The 17,675-nt window shown below is 61.4% G+C and overlaps 1 protein-coding gene across 1 annotated transcript in view; it reads right to left on the bottom strand.

The window, feature by feature from the left end:
• Positions 1-48: 48 nt before the first annotated feature.
• Positions 49-17,675, bottom strand: part of CCDC85C (coiled-coil domain containing 85C) — an 80,935-nt gene continuing 63,308 nt past the window's right edge. The window contains exons 3-6 of the mRNA XM_040256963.1: positions 9,043-9,150; positions 4,123-4,218; positions 3,731-3,829; positions 49-2,956 (exon numbers count right to left, since the gene is read on the bottom strand). Of these exons, the coding sequence (XP_040112897.1) occupies positions 2,867-2,956; positions 3,731-3,829; positions 4,123-4,218; positions 9,043-9,150 (393 nt within the window). The 3' untranslated portion in view covers positions 49-2,866. The remainder of the gene's footprint in view (positions 2,957-3,730; positions 3,830-4,122; positions 4,219-9,042; positions 9,151-17,675) is intronic.

Raw genomic sequence — 17,675 nt, 5'->3', positions numbered from 1 at the left:
CGCCCCGAGGGGCCCCATCGCCAGAGACAAATGAGCACTGTGCATGGAGGCTTGCAAGGAGCCTTTATTTATCTAGCGCAAAGTATACACTATCACAATCTTTTCTGTTAACTCCTTTTACTAAAATAGTTCAAATCAATGTTTTTACCACACTATCAAAAAGTTCTATTTCTTTTTCTCTCCCCAAATCAAAGTGGTTCAAGAGAAGGTAGAAACGGGCACAGGAGTCCAGGGCTACCGGCGCTGCCCAGAGCTGGGATGGGGTCGGCCCGTGCTCCAGCTGTCACGTCCCACGGAAGACAGAGCGTGGCTGCCGGCCCAGGGACAGGAGCCAGGCACGCGCCTGTTCCCAGACAGCAGCACAAATACTTCCCCCACATTATGAAAAATATACACCTCTACCGCTCTGCAGTCATGCATTTCCTTTGTTTCTTAAAAAAAAAAAAAAAAAGTCAGTAGTATGCATGGTTTCCTCTCAAGTTTTCAAGAAAAAAAAAAAATGAAAGGTCACTTTTCTCTTTCAAACACTGATGTGTGGCTAATAACTTCTGGATAAAAATGTGCTCAGTGGATTCCGATTCCAGGATGGGCCTGGCCACCTGGGATGAGGCTGGAAGGGTGACATCCATCACAGTGGGGATGAAAGCCACAGCACAGGGGTCCCATGGGGCTCCGGCAGCAAAGAGTATCTGAAACAGGGACCTTCACGAAAGGACACCAGGTTCAGCGACACCCCCACCCCTCGAGCTTCAGAGCTAAGGCTCGACGGGAGGAGGGGCACCATGGTCGCCCTGCGCACACTCCCTGCTTAGCAGCAGAGCTGGGACTCTCCTGACCTGGCCCCCAGGATCCTCCCAGCAGTGGGTTCCTGCTGCAGCCACAGTCCCCGGCCTGGCGCAGACCAGGCAGAGGCGCCGCAGGCTTTCCAACAGCTTCTATGAATGAGATGGTATCCCAGGTACAGCTGTGTTCTGGAAAGCTGTTCCCAGGCAGCGCTGGCTCCGGACACAGGCAGGGGGCAGGAGGGAGGCCTCGGTACCGGCCGGAAACGCCTGCCCCGCCCTCTGGACGCCATCGCAGCATTAGGGGGCAGGGCCACCTCCCTCCATGGGGAAAGGTCCTTTTGAGGCCCATTCCCCAGGTCAGTTTGCAGGAGACCAGCCAGTACCAGGACCCCTGACTTATTGCTTATTTTCATTGGTGGCCAAGCCAACCTGACCCAAACGTGACACACAGGGTCCTCAGCTGTGGCTCCCACCCAGGAGACCCAGGACCGGGGGAGCGGGCGGGGGAGCCTCTGCCCTCCAGCTCGCTGCCCACCTGGGTAGGAATCACCCAGCTCCAAGTGCACACCCCTAGAGACGGGGAGCTCACCATCTGGCCTAAGGCCCAGCTCCTCCCAGGGCACCCACAGCTTTCTGTATGACCCGGGGCATCAGGACCACACCTGACGCCATCAGCAGCGCCCACTCGGCACTCCCCGGACTCAGGCCTCTCCCTGGGGACTGTCCACCCAAGGGTGCCAATGGCAGACAGGCAGTGGGGACGGCTCCGAGTCCGTGCCGGGGGGAGACCCGGGGCAGCCTCGGCCGTCCCTTCACCTGGTCCCCGCCCCTCACGCGAGCCCAGGCAAGGCCAAGACAGCCTCTCGGACCGCCCGAGCTCTCGGCACCGCCAAGGCGCAGGGGCCAGCAGTGCTGGAGGAACTGGAAACCAAGACCTCTGGGCCTCACTCCCCTCCCACATACATTTCAACATTTACATGTCTCGCTTTACAGTTTTATACATGGTCATTTTACACCGAAGGTCTTATTTGATCCCCAGAGCCCTGCAAGGAGGGCCTTAGGCTGCGGCCTCGACAGGGGAGGACACTGAAGCTCAGAAGTGGAGGTGGCCACCCACTGAGAGGGGGGCAAGGCAGCGGGACTCCCCCGCAACACCCCCCCGCCAGCCACCCCTCCAGCAGGAGGGTCCCCACTGGCCCCTGCGCTGTGCCTCTGCTGCTGGCCCTGATCCTCCGCGTCCGTTTTTCCCCACCAGGGGCCCAGAGATGCTGAGTGACTTGCTGAAGGTCACACAGGAAAATGAAAGCCAGAGCCCAGGGGGGCCCCTCACAAGGAGGGCGGAAGCCGTTCACCTGAAGCCACGCAGGTCCGCGCACAGTCACCCAGGAGGGGGCCGGGTGTGGGGGCACCATTCCTGAGCAGAGGCCCAGCCGCAGCCCGGCACCACCCGTGCAGAGACAGGCCCGGCCCGTCGTGTGGAGCACAGACCCGGAAGTGCCTCGCGCCCCTGGGCATGAGGGACCCAGAAAGATGGGGCACCATCTGGCACAAGGCGAGAGAACATGGCAGAGGGTGTGTGGCCAAGGGTGGGGCTGTGGAATCTAAAAACAAGCAGTGGCTGGCATCAGCTGGCATCAGGGAGGCACCAGGCCTGGGAGCCCGAGGAGGGGCCACGGCAGAGTGCCCCTCATCCGAGAGTCAGGGACTCTGCTCGGGGAGCCGGCGTTCAGGCCCCGGCCAGCGGCTCAGAAGCGGAGCCCCATGGGGCGGTCTGGCAGCCGGCGGCCACTGTCCCAGGCAGGCGGCAGCCAGGGGTGCCCCTCTGCCGGTGCTGGGCGTCTCCGAGCACTCCTCAGCCTCTCGCCAGTGGAGCCCACCGCCGGCCCCGGAGCAGGAAGGAAGCTGTCCAGGCCGCTCTGCTGGGGAGCCGTCTCCCCGCTGTGCTGGTGTCTGAGAGGCGGGAGGGGGCCGCGCCCCCGCAGCCAGGCCGAGACAGGCAGCGTCCTATGTACAGTTCACCACGGAGAGAGGAGCCGGCAGCTCGGCACCAGGGCCAAGTCCACGTCCGCAGGGGAGCGGCCCTACAAAGGCCCTTTGAACTGGTTCCCAGAAAGATGCTGCCGGATGGAGGGCTTGGAGCTGGCGGCATCTCCTAGCTTCCTCCAGACCACCTGTGGGGGCGGGGTGGGGGGGGCGTCGCTGTGAGGGGAAGGCCCACCCCAAGCCTCCCCGGGGGCTTGTGGGCACAGACTGCCCCGTGGCTCAAGATCACCTGCGTACCCCAGAGCCTTGGGGCCAGGGTGGGGTCACGGAGGAGACCCTCAGACCCAGTCTGTGCATGCCCACCCTCACCACTATGCTCCCCACCCCAGCGCAGATCACATCTGGGTGCGGACCTGGCCTCACGGTGGTCCAGTGGGGTCTACAGACCCAGGGCGGGGGTGGGGGTGGGGGCGCAGGCAAAGGAGGGGGACTCAGGACACGCCACCCCGAGTGGGGCCTTGGCGCAGCCCCCGTGATCCCCCTTCCCTCCTGGCTCCCTCAAGGTCCACAGGGACAGCCGCATCGACCAGGCAGACGAGAGGAGGACACTCTGCCTCCCTGAAGCCCCAGAGGGGCCCAGCTTCCCAAAGCCAAGGCAGCCCCGGGCTGGGGAGTCTCGCAGAGCAGAGTGTCCCACGGGCACCCACAGTCTGAGCACCACCTGTGCGCCACCAGCAGCCAGACCGACACTGGGGGACAGGGGTCAGGGGTCAAGGGTCAGGACGTGCGGGGCAAACCAGACCAGGATCAGGGACTCTGTTCTCAGGGAGGGGAAGCGGGGAAGAAGGAAGATGGGGCAGGGAAGGGCGGGAGGGGAAGAGGAGGGAGGAGGGGGAGGGGGCCCCTCGGCCCTCCAGCGGGACCTGGCCAGCACCCCCCTGCCACTGGCCCCGGGACCTCACGTTGCACATCTCGCGGACGATGGCCTTCTCCTTCTCACTGAGGTCCTCCTCACAGCTGTCCTGCAGCGGCCGGTCAAGGTTTTCATGCACCTCCAGGACCTGAAAGGGGCAGTCCCCAGATGACCAGGCAGGCCCTGGGCAATGCCCACCGTCCCCACCCTACCTCCTCCAGGCCTCAGCGACTCTGGCTGCCAACTGGCACTCCCAAACCCCTCCCCTACAGTGTTCCAGGCAGCCACGGCCCCCCCCCACCGCCTGCCTCCCTGCCCTGCTGCTCAGCGGCCCCAAGAGGGCAAATGTGGGGTCCAAGGTCACAGAGTCTGGAAGAGCAGCAGGGACCGAGGTGGGGGGCCCCCCCGAGGGAGTGGGAGCTGTCAGAGCCGGGTCCTCACCTTCATCGCATGCACCACGGCCTCGGGCTTCTGCCCCGCGGAGCTGTAGCCACTGGAGGGGGGCGAAGGCAGCTCAGGAGCCGGGCAGGCTGGGCCCTGCGGGAATGGACTGCGTCTGAGCTCAGAGCTCACCCTGGCTGGCTCCTGGGGGCAGCCACGGGGCGACCAGTGGCTGGCAGAGGGCCCTGCATCTGGACCAGGGCCCGGGTGGGAGGAAATGGGGGGCTGAGGTGATGGGAGGAGAGGAGGCTGGGAGGGAGGGCTGCGCCGGGGCAAAGGAGCAGCATCAAGAAACCTAAGCCCTCCCCGAGAAACCTCCCCACTTCCCAAATCCCACCAGTTCAGTCACTCAGTCGTGTCTAACTCTTTGCGACACCATGGACTGCAGCAGGCCAGGCCTCCTTGTCCATCACCAACTCCCAGAGTTTACTCAAACTCATGTCCATGGAGTCGGTGATGCCATCCAACCATCTCATCCTCTGCGTGCCCTTCCCATAGGCCCCTGTAAACAGCCAGGAAAGGTCTATTGTTCTTTTTGGCAGGCCACCTAGGAAGATGCAGAAGGGCTTGGGCCACAGCCCCATGCAGCCTGACTCCTAAGGCTCCTCTCCCGGCCCAATTTCCATCCTCTAGGGCCATCGTGGGGCTTCCAGCCGTGAGTCGGGCCTCCCAGTCCTGACCCTCCCAGCCCTGTCCGAGAATGGCCACCACATTCAGCAAACACTCTAACTGGCAACTAGGAGCTGGGCTCCCAAAACAGCCTGTGAGGCCAAGAGATGAGGGATCCAGCCTCCAGTCCCCTGCCTGCCCTGCCTGCCTGTGTCGGAGGTCGAGCGTCTGCCTAGCTTCTCCCGGACAAGGGGCGCTGGCCAGGCGCCCACGGGGCAGGAGGCAGGCCTTCGGGCTGCAGTGGGGACCCCAGGCCCCAGAGCAAGGTCAGGAAGGACTCAAGGCCGCACGGAAGAAGCTCACACTCAGAGACAGCTGGAGCCCTGGGGCCAGCAGGAGCCAGGTCAGGAGACGCTGGGCAGGGCCTGAGATAAAGCAGGTGCTGGAAGCCAGAGAGAAAATACTGAGAATGCCCCAGGGAGTGCGTGAGTGGAGAGAAGACCCTGGGATCTTGGGCGTCCCTCCCGTCTCTGAGTCTTGGTTTTCTTCTCCATCAACCGCCCAACGACCCCTCCAGAAACCAGGCCGACTCAGTGAGCTCGGCCAATGAGGCCATGACCCCAGGATCCTGCCCAACCAGGCCGCGCTGTGCAGGGACCCTCGGGATCTGGAACATTCCACCACCAGCAGCCAACCTCTGCACTCGCCCCACCTGCCAGCCTGGCCTGGACCTGCTCCCAGGGGAGCCTGGCAGGCTTGCCCTGCTCCCGGTTCCACGCAGAGGCCAAGACCCCCCCCAGCCCTGGGGTCTGGGAAAGCTGGGCGTGGGCATGGTTCTCCAGGGAGGCCCGACCCACTCTGTATCTCGGTCTCTGCCTCTCAGCCAGGGTCTCTGTGTGTCCCAAGGCGTGTGTGCAGAGCCCTGGGACGCTGTTCCCTAACTCTGCCCAGGCTGCCTGGTCTCTGGTGTCATGTGGGGGAACCAAACGGGACAGGAGGAGGTGTGGGCCACACCCAAGTCTGCACCTGGGACAGAAGGCGGCCCTCCCCACACCGGCCAGCAGGGGGCGACGGTCACACACTCACAGCCCCAGAAGGCACCTGGCCCTTGGCGGCTCTGGGCCCAGGTCCCCTCTGCACCTGGGGCTCCCAGAACCACCTGCTCCGCAAGGGGACAGGTTCCTGGAACAAAAGCCAGGAGTGGCTGGGGGAGGCTGTGCAATCCAGCCCTTTCCTGGGCCTCCTCACTGGGCCAATAGCAAGTGCTAATGGGGCTTCCCTGGTGGCTCAGATGGTAAAACGTCTGCCTGCAATGAGAGAGACCCAGGTTCAATCCCTGGGTTGGGAAGATCCCGTGTAGAAGGAAATGGCAAACCACTCCAGTATTCTCGCCTGGAAAATCCCATGGACAGAGGAGCCTGGCCGGCTACAGCCCATGGGGTTGTAAAGAGTGGGCACAACGGAGCGACTTCACTCACTCACTCACTCACTGTGCGGAGAAGCCTGTGAGCGAAGCCACTGCCAGACACTGGTCAGGACTGTAAACTTGAGAGCATTTCCCAAACCAGCTCACCCCAGCAGACCCCGCCCCACCCCAATCACAGCCTGGAAGGCCCAAGGATGCCTCCCCAGCTCCCTAAGTGCCCACTCGGAGCAGGGCAGCCCACCCACGGCTGACTGCAACCCTCTGCGCTGAAGCCGTCTTTTCTATGCACCCATTTTACAGATGAGGAAGGGAAGGCTGCAAGACTTGCCTGAGGCCAAACAGCTAGTAAACCAGGGGGCCCAAGCCTCCAGCCTGGGGCTGTGGGACACCAGGACCAGCGCCCAAATTAAGGAGACGAGTGTACACCCCAGAATACTGAACAGATGTCCACACAAGTGCCCCGTCCACAGGTGTTCAGAGAAGCACAACCAAAGGAGGCAAAAATGGAAACAGAGCCATGCACAGCACCTGACAAACGCTGAACAAAACGTGGGTACCCACACGGTGGGGTGCTGCTTGATAAGAAAAAGGCATGAAGCTCTGACACCTGCTACAGGGTGGATGGGCTCGAGAAACCCAGTGCTCAGAAGCCAGGGACAAAGAGTGACACGTGTTACGCTTCCATTTATAAGAAATATCCAGAAAAGGCAAACGCAGAGGCAGAAAGCAGATTAGTGATTGTCAGGGGCTGGCAGGAGGGGGTGGGGAGGGATTGCTAATGAGCACAGGCTTGCTTTCTGGGGTGAGGGAGACATTTTGCTGTGATGATTGCACAGATCTGTGAAGATACTAAAATCCACTGAAATGGACACTTAAAATAGCCTCACAGAAGGTGTGCCCACACCCAGGTACAGAAGAGACAGCACCCCTGGCAGCATCAGAGGGTCCTCCCCACACAGGCCTCCTCTCCTGGTGCATCCGTATGCAGGACATGGGGCTCAGCACTCAGCCGCTCCAGAGAGGCTCCGTGCTCCATAAACACCCTGAGGGGCCTGGACCACGAGCCTCCACCCAAGCTCGGGGCCCTCTGCGGCAGCCTCCCACGAGACACTCCGACCCTCCCCCTCTGCCCCAGGAAACTGACCCCAGCCTCAGTGGAACTGTGGGCTGGCCCCCGGCCCGCAGGCCCAGCTTGGCCTGGATTCTGGCATGGACTAGCCATGTGACCCTGGCAATCCACCCCACCTCTCCTTGGTGGGCCTCAGCTGCCTTCTCTCTGAAGTGGGGTGACAACCCCTGGCCACGCAGGGCAGCCTAAGGGAGGCCCACGGAGCCCCTCTTAAAATCTCCTCCAGGAAGCCTTCCAGAAGCCTCCATCCCTCCGACAGCCCAAGCAGCACTATCAAGGCTTCAGGGGCTCAGCCTGGAGGAGCAAGCTCCCTCTGCTTACATCCCACAGTCCTGGCACACCACCGGAGCCAGCTGGGCTTGCACAGCACTTTACGGTTTGCACAGCACTTTACGGTTTGCACAGCACTTTACAGTTTGCACAGCACTTTACAGTTTGCAGCCTGCCGAGGCTTCAGCCCACAGTACTATCAGTGGTGAGGATTCCCACAGCCCAGGGAGAGGGTACAAAGGTCTGGAGAGCCGCCCCCTGTGGGGGCGATGCTGGGCTTTCCACAGCCCTTCATCAGTTAGCAACTGGAGCCTCACTGAGCCACGGGGTTCCAGGGTAAATATCTGGATTATCTGTCGTCAGCAGGCTTTGCCGCCTCTGCAGCATCAGCAGCTACATTCCTGGAGAAGGTGCGAGGCCTCGGAGAGAAACTGCAGAGGGTTTCACCGGCAGCCAGCAGCGGTGCCAGCCCACTTACGCCAGCTCAGAGTCCCAGGAGGTGCCCCAGGCTCGCCCTCACTGGCCAGGGTGGAGGAGGGCAGCAAGGCCAGGACCCTAGGGGAGAGTCGGGCCCACTGTGACCTCAGACCGGCTCGGTTTCCTATCTGTTCTGCAGGGACAGTGAGGTCCCCACTCTGTGATGAGGCTTCTGGGCATGGGGAGAGCCCGGCACGGCCCTCCACGTAACAGATGCTCAGTAAACATCACACGGCTTGCCCGAACGCGTGCTTCTGGGGGAGGTGGTTTTGCACGTTCACCGATTTGTGCAGTCACCCAACAGAACACTTTCATCACCTCCTCCCGCTCCCCCGAGCCCCTGGCAACCACTCCCGCACTCTCTGCCTCTATAGATCCCTGCCTTCTGCCCACACAGAGTCACCGGGGATGACGCGCATTCACCCACAGGGAGCAGTCCTGAGCTGACCGTGCACATCCCCGGGAGTGAGCCCCCTGCCACCCTCCCAGGGCAGGTCAGGGCCCAGGTGAGAACCCAGGACAACCATGGGGGCCCTGGCAAGAACTGAAGCACACAAGCATACACCTGAGCTCAAGCCTGGGGTAGTGACCCCCGCACAGACTCGGGCCAGCCCCACCCCAGTTGGGCAGCCTCTCCCTGCTGCGTCCAAGGAGGGACACATGCCCACGAGAGACACAGAGAGACAGCGGCTGGGCCTCGTGGCCACTACACCAGCCTGCGATGCCAGGGAAGGCATCTGAAGCCAGGCCTCCATCTCCCGCCAGCACACTGGGAGCCTTACAAGGCTCCAAGGGTCGAGGGCGGAGGCCAAAGGTCAGGAGCCCAAGCCCTGCCCTGAAAGAGCTTGGGCAGAAGCTAAGGGTCCCCAACCCAGCTCAGCTGTGACTGCCCACGTGGCCCTGGGCAGGTTACAAGGGAGCGCGGTCTGAGCTGCACCCCTCCAATTCCCAGGGGGGGTTGAGGAGTCCTCCTGGGCATGGTGGGGATCCTTGGGGGAGGGGCACTTACGTTCTGCAAGGAGTCCTGGTAGGAGGGCGGCAGGCTGGAGAGCTGGGACTCCGAGTGGTACGGGGAGAAGCCTTTCCGCAGCGTCCTGAACTCCCCGGGGCCTGCCTGCTGCAAGAGAGAGAGAGAGAGAGAGAAGGGGGCGGGGTTGGATGTGGGGTGGGGGGCCACACCGAGGGGGCTGAGGACTGCTGACCTCTCTGCTGGATGAGACGCCCTGGCCTGGTCCTCAGGGCACCTGCCAGGGGGCCCCACCTGTGCCCTCTCCCTTCCCCGCCCCCTCTTTATCCATCCTCACCGCCACGACCATCAGAAGCCCTTGACATCCCTCTCCCCACTCAAGTGTCAGAGCCACAAGGCCAGGGGCTTTGATTCACTCCCCGCTGTGTGCTTTATAAACATCTGCTGAGTGGCCAAATAAACAGGTGAGTGAGCCGGTGGCTCTCCCCACCCCTCTCCTCTCTCGCCCCTCTGCGCCAGCATCCTGCCTTTGGGGTCCCCCGCAAGGCTTGGGGAACAGCCTCTCCAGCCCTGGAGCTCACGTCCTGGGTAAGGGGAAGTCTGCCCACCACCATGAGGCTGGGGGCTGCCCACGGGGTGAGCCTGCACAGCGTTCTGACACTTGCCCACGAGCCTCCGCCATCGGACAGGGAGCTCCCAAATGCGAGCCCCGGGCCTCGCCCTCTGTGTCCAGAGGGACCAGTGCCACTGGGCTCATTACTAAAGCCCAAGGCGTGCTTAGAAGGAGTGGGCAAGGGAGGAGAGAGTGAGTGAGTGAATGAATGAACAAGATTAGATTTGGCCTTAAGTGGTTCGCTCGGGCAAAGCAACACATGGCCCCCCCTACAAAAGCTGGGGCTGGACCCAGACAGGGGGAGGACCCAGGGGTCACACTCAAACCAGCACAGCCCGCAGTCCAGCCGAGCAGAAGCCTTGGTCTGCGGGGCCTCTGAGTCCCTTCAACCCTGGGATGGTGTTTCTGACCCCAACACCCTCTTCTACTTCAAAGGAACTTCAGGAACACTGCTGGGCAGATAAAATGCAGTGGAACGTCCTATAAATCAGCAGGCTGTTGAGTTGCCCAAACAAACCCTTGGAGGGGAGGAGGTCAGGGCTGGGGTGAGAAATACAGGCAGCAGCCTCGCTGGAGCAGGCGGGGGGCCAGAGTGGGGGGACCTCCTCCTTCTCATCAGCACCCTCGCCCCCCGCCTCACCCAGAGGTGTCTGCACACACCCTGCTGCCCTCTCGCCGGCCACTGGATGCAGCTCTCCGTTTCCCACGGGACCTTCACCCTCATCGAGTCCCTGGGCTCTGCTCTCCTGCCCCCTGATACGCCCACGGCCGACCCCCCAGGCCTCACAGTCTCTAGCGCCTGTGTCTGCAGGCCAGGAGTGGAGGCGACCAGGACAGGGGACAGGCGGCCACTCCCTGATTAATCCCCCCCAACCCCACCCCCACCCCTAGCAGCCGGACAGACACCAGCCGCCCAGCTAAGCATGGTTCCCATGGCCTGGGGGGTCCCAGAGTAGGGAGAAGCAGGCAGGGTCTCACTGGGGGACCTCAGGCACAGCCCTCTGTCTGAAACTGGGACAGTCACGCCGCATCAAAGCCTGTCTAGGTCAACCTGCGGCATTAGCGCCCCAGGCACAGTGACCCTCCCTGGCCTGGCCAGGGGTCTGAGTGGAGGAGCTTCTACCAACAGCCTGCAAAAGAAAGAGGCCCCGCGCCTGCCCCCACCATTGGGAGTTCTCTCCTCCAGGGCGCCCCTGCCTACCTGGGGCGAGGGGGCAGGGGGGTTTTCATCCCCAGCTTTACTTAAAAGCGAAACTCCCAAACCAAATTATTTTCTTGGGTAGATCTCCGTTGACAGCTGCAAAATCTCCTCCAACCGAGAGTGTGTTCTAAACCCAACACACAGAATGTCCACACTTGGGGCCACAGGCGTCTCACCCGAGCCCTGGAACCATTCTGCAGGCACGCCCCCGCCTGTCTGGCGAGAGAAAGCCAAGGGACCAGGCACAAGGCCCAGCTGGCCCAACACACACACGTGTGGATGTGGACGTGGCCACAGGGCCAGGCACTGGAGCCCCGGCGCTCCCGTGGGCCCCAGGAACCAGGAGGCGGATGCCTCCCTGTCCCCGCCTGCATGCGGTCCAGATGCTGCCCTAGGCTGCAGCTCCCCTCATCCACAGCGTCTCTGATCCTGGACCCAATGGGATCACAAACAGCCCACATGCTGCTTCTGAAAACACTGGTTCGTACGTCTCCTCCCTCCCCCAGATGATTCCCTGGGGAGGAGGTGTATATGTGTGTGTGCAAGGGGGCAGGGAGATTTTAATTAGCAGCGTGTGATTCCCACCCCTGCCTTCAGTGATGGGTGTTACGCATCAATATTTGCGAGCCCACAGTGCTCGAGGAGCAAGCCACAAAGCTGGCGGGGGGAACGCACCAGCTTTCACGAGGGGCAACGCGCCCAATGACGCATCGAAATGAAGAAATGTAATTGCACTTAAATCCAAATTAAAAATCCTGCTATTTGCCCGCCGGTGCCCTGGAAGATGAAATCGCCGAGGGTTTCACTGCTGAGGGGGAGCGGTCTTCTAGGGTGACTGGGCGGGCAAGGGATGGGGCTTATTCCCGCTCCCCAGGAGAGGACCACCCTGCCCCCCCAGGCTCCCAAATGGGGTCCCTCAGGACATGGAGGGGTGGATCGGACACACAGAGCAGGAGCTGGAACCGGGTTGCCCGAATCCTTAAAAGAGAAGGTAACGATCCCAGTGCTGAAATCCCCTTCTACCCGGTACCGCCCCTGCCAAGGGCAGCATGACGGTTCTGGATGGGGTTTGGGGGGCCAGGCCAGGTTGAGGTGGGACGCACAAGAGGCTGCAGAGGCCTCCATCTGGGGCCCTCAGCTCAGAGTTGGCCGTGGCGGGCAGCACGAACTCAGGCCGCCCAGCCTCTCCGGGCCTCTGCGGAGCTGCAAGGAGGTTCCAGCAGCAGCAACAGCGGTCATCACCTTCCCAGGGAATCCTGTTTGCAAAGCTGGGTGGTGGGGGTGCGGCGGGTGGCACCCCCGGATCCTCCTGGGGAGGACCGTCAGGGGAGGTGCTGAAGACAAAGGGAACTCAGAGAAAAGGGGGCCACGTGCCCACCCCTGCCCCTCCACTCGGGCTCATTTCCGGGCTCAAAGGCATCTGCTCACCCCGCCCTCCTGCTCCCAAAGTGCTGGAGGCTCCTTGGGTGGGCCCCATGCTACCCCCATATCTGGTCACTAAGCACCTACTGTGTACACACCTGAGCAGCGGGGGGCACCCGACAGGTGAGGTGAGGCCTGCGGCTCTGGGGATGGGAGGTGAGGACTGACACGGAGGCGCCCAGGGTCCCCACAAGGCAGCCTGCCCGCAGGTGACCACTCAGATTCAGGGCCCCCCGGGCCGATCTGCACGCAGTGACCAGGGGCAGGGCCCCCTCGGAGGGAGCCATCCCTCGGGCTGCCGGCCCTCATGGGGCAGGGCAGTGTCAGCGTCTCATCACAGGAACAAGGCTCTGATCCCAGGTGACACCAGCCCTGCTTTCCAGAATGGTAACCGAGGGCGGTAATGCCTGCCTCCCAGGGGCGGTAGGGCTGTCCTGCTTGGTGGGCTGGGAGCCTATCACTGGGCGCCAGCAGGCTCTTCTGACCACCAGGCACCCCTGGAGACCTCGCCCAAGGACCCAGGCCAGCCAGGAGCCAGCACTAACTCCTGGGGCCTTGGCCAGCCAGCTCCTCGCCCCACCAGGCACTGCGGGTTCTCCTGCAAAGTGTGGATCACGACCTGTCCTCCTGCTGTCCCCCGCCCCGCCCCCCGCCCCCCGCCCCCACCACAACCTCGCATGCAGATCAGATAAGAGGCGGGTGAGGGGCCAGGGCGGAGTGTCACAGCAGGCCGCTGCCTCGTAACTCTTGGCTGTTGTTTTGTAAAGCTGGGAATTAACACCAGCTCAGAGAGGAGGCAAAGCCTAAGAAGAATCTAAATGCCAGGCCCTGGGTGGTGGTCAGCTCCCCAGGGAAGGAACAGGAAGGCCATCACACACAGCACAGCAAGCCGCCCCCACCTCACACGCCACTGCACACCAGCCCCCCGGGCAGGGCTACCTGAAGCCAGCGTCGGGGGCGGCCGTAGGGGCGGGGCAGCTGGAAGGGAAGAGAGCACGTGTCACCCGGTAAACGCCTCCCACCACCCTCACCTCTGCCCTTCCCCCGCCTCGGAGACTCCCGCTGCCGCAAAGCCACCAGGAGCTCGGCTGGGCTGGAGGGGCAGGCGGTCCCAGGCCCAGGTGGGGTCCCCAAGGTGTCTCATCAGAGTCCCACGTTTTCAGAAACTCCAGATTCCACAAGGATGTGACCCAGCACACGGCCAGCCCCGGGCTCCACGAGGCTGAGACCAGAACCCAGAACACAGCTGCCCTCCTGAGAGGCACCCCAAGACCCCAGCCAGCCCCGGGGAGGCCAGGGATCTGCCTCTGCTGTGTCCTCAGGGAGAAGGTCCCCTCACGGGAACCTACACGTCCTGCCGGCCAGGTTTCCTTCCTTTTTTCCCCCTTGTATTTTATAAGAACTCATATGCAATCCATTGAACAAAGAGCTGCAGGGTGACCCGGGCCCAGAGGGTTTCTCTGATCCGTGCTCAGATGAGGCACGTGGCGTCCACGTGTGGTTAATGAATGGCTGCTATTTCTCATCCACAGCTGTCACTGCCCTACTCCCCACGCAGCGTTGGCTCTCAACCTGGGATGTGAGTACGGCCCAGGACCGTCCTGTGACCAACAGGTGCCACAAGACCAGGTCTCGGCCACAATGACCACTGTCTGCTCCTGTGTCCCCTGGCACAATGAGGTGACTCAGGGGCAGGCCATGTGACCTCCACGGGGGAAGATGGGGGCGTCGCTCAGCTGCATCTGACTCTTGGCGACCCTGTGGACTGTAGCCCACAGTTGGACAGTTGCTAAATCCAAATCCCATCACAGGTGACGGATCTGAGCAGCTCCCCTGCCTCCTGGCCTCTTGCATGTCAAATGGGGTCCAGAAGACACTCAGAGGCTGAGTGACCCCCAGGCGAGGTCATAGTCGCTGACCCACAACCCTTACCACCAGCCAGGCCTGGCCCTCACTGCCTCCCATGATTCGCCCTTCAGTCCTGGGCAGGCACCGTCAGTGTCCTCCTTTTATATTTGAGAAACGGAAGCACAGAGAGGTTAAGCCACTGGCCCAGTGCCACCCAGCCAGTAAGTGGCGCTTTAGGGATTTGAACCAGGCCCTCTGGCTCTAAAGTCCTGGGGTTGCCCTCTAGCCAGGCTGAGGGCTATTGTCCATTGTCTCACAATGGACACAGGTTGAGCCTCAGGTACAGAGGTGAATTCCTAGCCTCTCCTCCTGCCCACGTCGCTAGACGGACCATCCATCTGACGATGGAAAGAGGGGGTGGCCTCCCTGGCTGAGAAAGAGGCTGGACTGGGTCTAAGGTTCTGCTAAGGAACCAGTTTAAGCCCTCCAGAGACCATGTCACCCATGACAGAGGGGACAGGGAAGTGATGACCAACCGCAGACATCAAACAAGGGAAGAGGGGATGGTCCAGAGCCTGGCAACGGAGCGGCATGTCACGGAGGATGCTGGTGAGCAGACACACTGTGAGGCCAGGACCTCCGGAGGGCTTGGGTGAGGGAAGCACCAAACAGAACAAGCCCCGCCGCCAGGGAGGCAGGTAACAGGAAGGAGGCGTCAGCCATGGGCTTGGACAGCAGACGCCCGCTTCTCAGTCCCAAGGCCTGGATGTTTCAAAACTCAAAGTACAAAACGGAGCAAGCCATTCATCAGGGATCAAGCCGTTCATCAGGCATCAAGCCCAGCTGAATGGGCGCAGTCTGCCAGACCCTGAAAAAATCCCAGGCTCCCGAGACCAGGAAAAAGAGGGAAGGGCAGACACTTGCCCAGGGCGCCCCAGGTTCCAGCCAGTGCTGCAGTGGGCACCTCGTCATCCCTGGGTTACAGGAGAAGAAACCGAGGTGCCGGGACATAAGACACCCCGCTTAAAGCTACACACAGAGAGGCCGAGAGCTGGAGCAGGCATCATCTGAACCCAGATTCCTCCGGGGCCCAAACCTGCTTTTTCTCAAACCATCAGGCCGACAGCCCCATGGCATCAGGTTGAACTGTGTCTCAATCAGATTTATACGTGGCCCTGTTGACCCCACGCCCCCCAGAATTATGAGACAATACATTCAGTGCATTTCAGTTGCTTAAGCCCCTTCTCCACCCTCCTACCCCCACCAACTATATGGCTCTTTTCTCGGGCAGCCCCAGCAAACCAACTCAATCCCCCATCCAGGGAAATCCTCCTCCACCCAGGCCTCAGTTTCCCCATCCCGGCTCGGTGTAAATCTGGGGTTCGCTTCCAACCTGAGTGTTCAGCGACTCCTTGCGGCATGGCAGGACAGAACGTGCGGGCCCTGGGGCCAGGAGGCGTGGGCACCTGGAACCTGTCCCAGCCGCCAGCCTGGACCACTGCCTCTGCGCCCCCGGAGGGCTGCCCGCTCCTGCCCAACCAGCTTCTTGCTCTTTTGTGAAGCTGGCTTCTGAACGCACGTGGAGCCTTGACTGCTGATCAGCCCCGCAGGGAAGTGAACGGAGGGAACCACGGAGCAGCGTCAATGACAGCCGCCCCCAGCCCAGCCCTGCCAGGCACGGAATCCACGGGGAGAATCATACCACAGACCCGGCTCCAGATGAATCATCGCAGGGGGAGCAGCTGCGCTGATGAAATTTTAAAGCCAACACGAGAAAGAAAATACGAACTGCAATACACTAATTTAGCCTGTGGACACTCGGGTGCATTTTTAATTAAAGCTATTCTGGAGCTAAATAGAGGCAGTGGGGGGGAGGGGGGAGGGGGGATTGGTGGGCAGTGGGAAAGGGAACCCGCGGAGGCCCTCTGCCCCTCCCCCCAAACCCCAAAGCCACATTATCTGAAGATAGTTAAAAGAATAATATTGATCTCTACTGATTTTCACCAAAAGGCAGATTTTTCCGCTTTGCACAGGGCTGGAGGTTCCTGGGCAATTTTTATTTCACTGAGAAGACTTAGGTGCCAGAATCATAAAATTTCACAAGCCAGAGCCCATGAGGCTGTGGCCAGATTCCCACCCATGGCAGCAGTCTCCTTCCTAAACCTGGTCATCCATCCTCCCATACTCCCACCCATCCACCCTTGATTATCTCCAAAGATGATACACTCACTACCTTATGAAGCTGCTCTTCCTGGGTTAAGCAAATCTTCCTCACTCTGGGCAAGAACCAATCTCCCCTCTGACCCAGAAGACTAGGTGGGATACAGTCAGGGCTCCCCAGATGCATCCACCAAGTCCAGCTGGGCACTGAGGATGTGACCGCTGAGGTCCTGCAGCCCAGTCCGTGAGGAGCTGACACTCCAGCACAGGTGCGGGCCGAACTCCCCAAGGGAGGATCCCAAAACCCCTTCAGCAAGAGCAGCCTGTGGTGCGAGGAGAGCTTGGAGCAAGTGCTCACTGGCTAGTCTCTGAGTTCCCAGCACTTCTCCTGCACTAGCAAGAAGCTGAGCAAAAGGGTGCTCTTATTCCCTAAAGCCCAATCTGACTGCCTGCAGCCAGCAAGCCTGCGCCCAGGTGAGAGGCCACTCCCCCACCTGAGGGATGGAAGTCTGTGTCCGGAGAGCCTGGCTCGAGCATGGGCACAAGCTGGGGACAGAACCCCACTGCTGCTGCCTCCAGGGCAAGGCCCCCAGGGAGCAGGTCAGAGCAGCCTTGAGGAGGGGAGGGCCCAGACAGAGACACCCCGGGCCCAGACAGAGACACCCCCTGCCCAGGTGGTGGCCATACCCCGATGCTTCAGACACAGGGCCCCTGTCAACCTCCACCTTTGCCCATGTGGGCAGGGGGCAAGTGGACACAGCCATGGTGGGGTGTTCCTTGTGAGATCAAGGAGTGCCCACAAGGAGGAGGAAGAGGAAGGGCTGCCACTCTGGGGACTGAGCGTGTGTAGGTTTTAAACAAGTCAAAGACCCCAGTGGCTCAGTGGTAAAGAATCCGCCTATGACGCAGGAGATGCAGGTTCGATCCCTGGGTCGGGAAGATCCTCTGGAGAAGGAAATGGTAACCCACTCCAGTATTCCTGCCTGGAGAATCCCATGGACGGAGGAGCCTGGCGGGCTGCAGTCCCTGGGGTCACAAAACAGTCGGACATGACTGAGCGACTAAATGGCAAGCAACAAGGCCAAGTCGACCACATCCAAGTGGGTGCATGTTCTCGATGGGACAGCGTGGCCTAGGAGAGCAGGGGCCACAGGGACACATCCACCCTGGTCCTTGGAAACAGGACCACAAGCCACGGCCGGGCTGGACCGTGGAACAACACTCAAATGGCATCTGGAATTTGGGGTCCACGCTCTCAACCTGCTTCTCCCCAGAAACAGTGCCATTCTCCCCTACTTGCTGGACAGGAACCAGCTCCAGAGCCAAGGCCCCTAAGTCCTGATGCTACCCCCCCATCACCTCTGCCTACAGTCCCCACAACCCCCCACCACACACCCTCCTTCGCAACCAGGACCAGCCCCCAGGGAGTGT

This window comes from Oryx dammah, unplaced genomic scaffold (genome assembly GCF_014754425.2).
Source record: "Oryx dammah isolate SB20612 unplaced genomic scaffold, SCBI_Odam_1.1 HiC_scaffold_16, whole genome shotgun sequence".
Lineage (NCBI taxonomy): Eukaryota > Metazoa > Chordata > Mammalia > Artiodactyla > Bovidae > Oryx > Oryx dammah.
The sequence above is the reverse complement of the archived record's forward strand: the minus strand, read 5'-3'. Positions and strand labels throughout refer to the sequence as shown.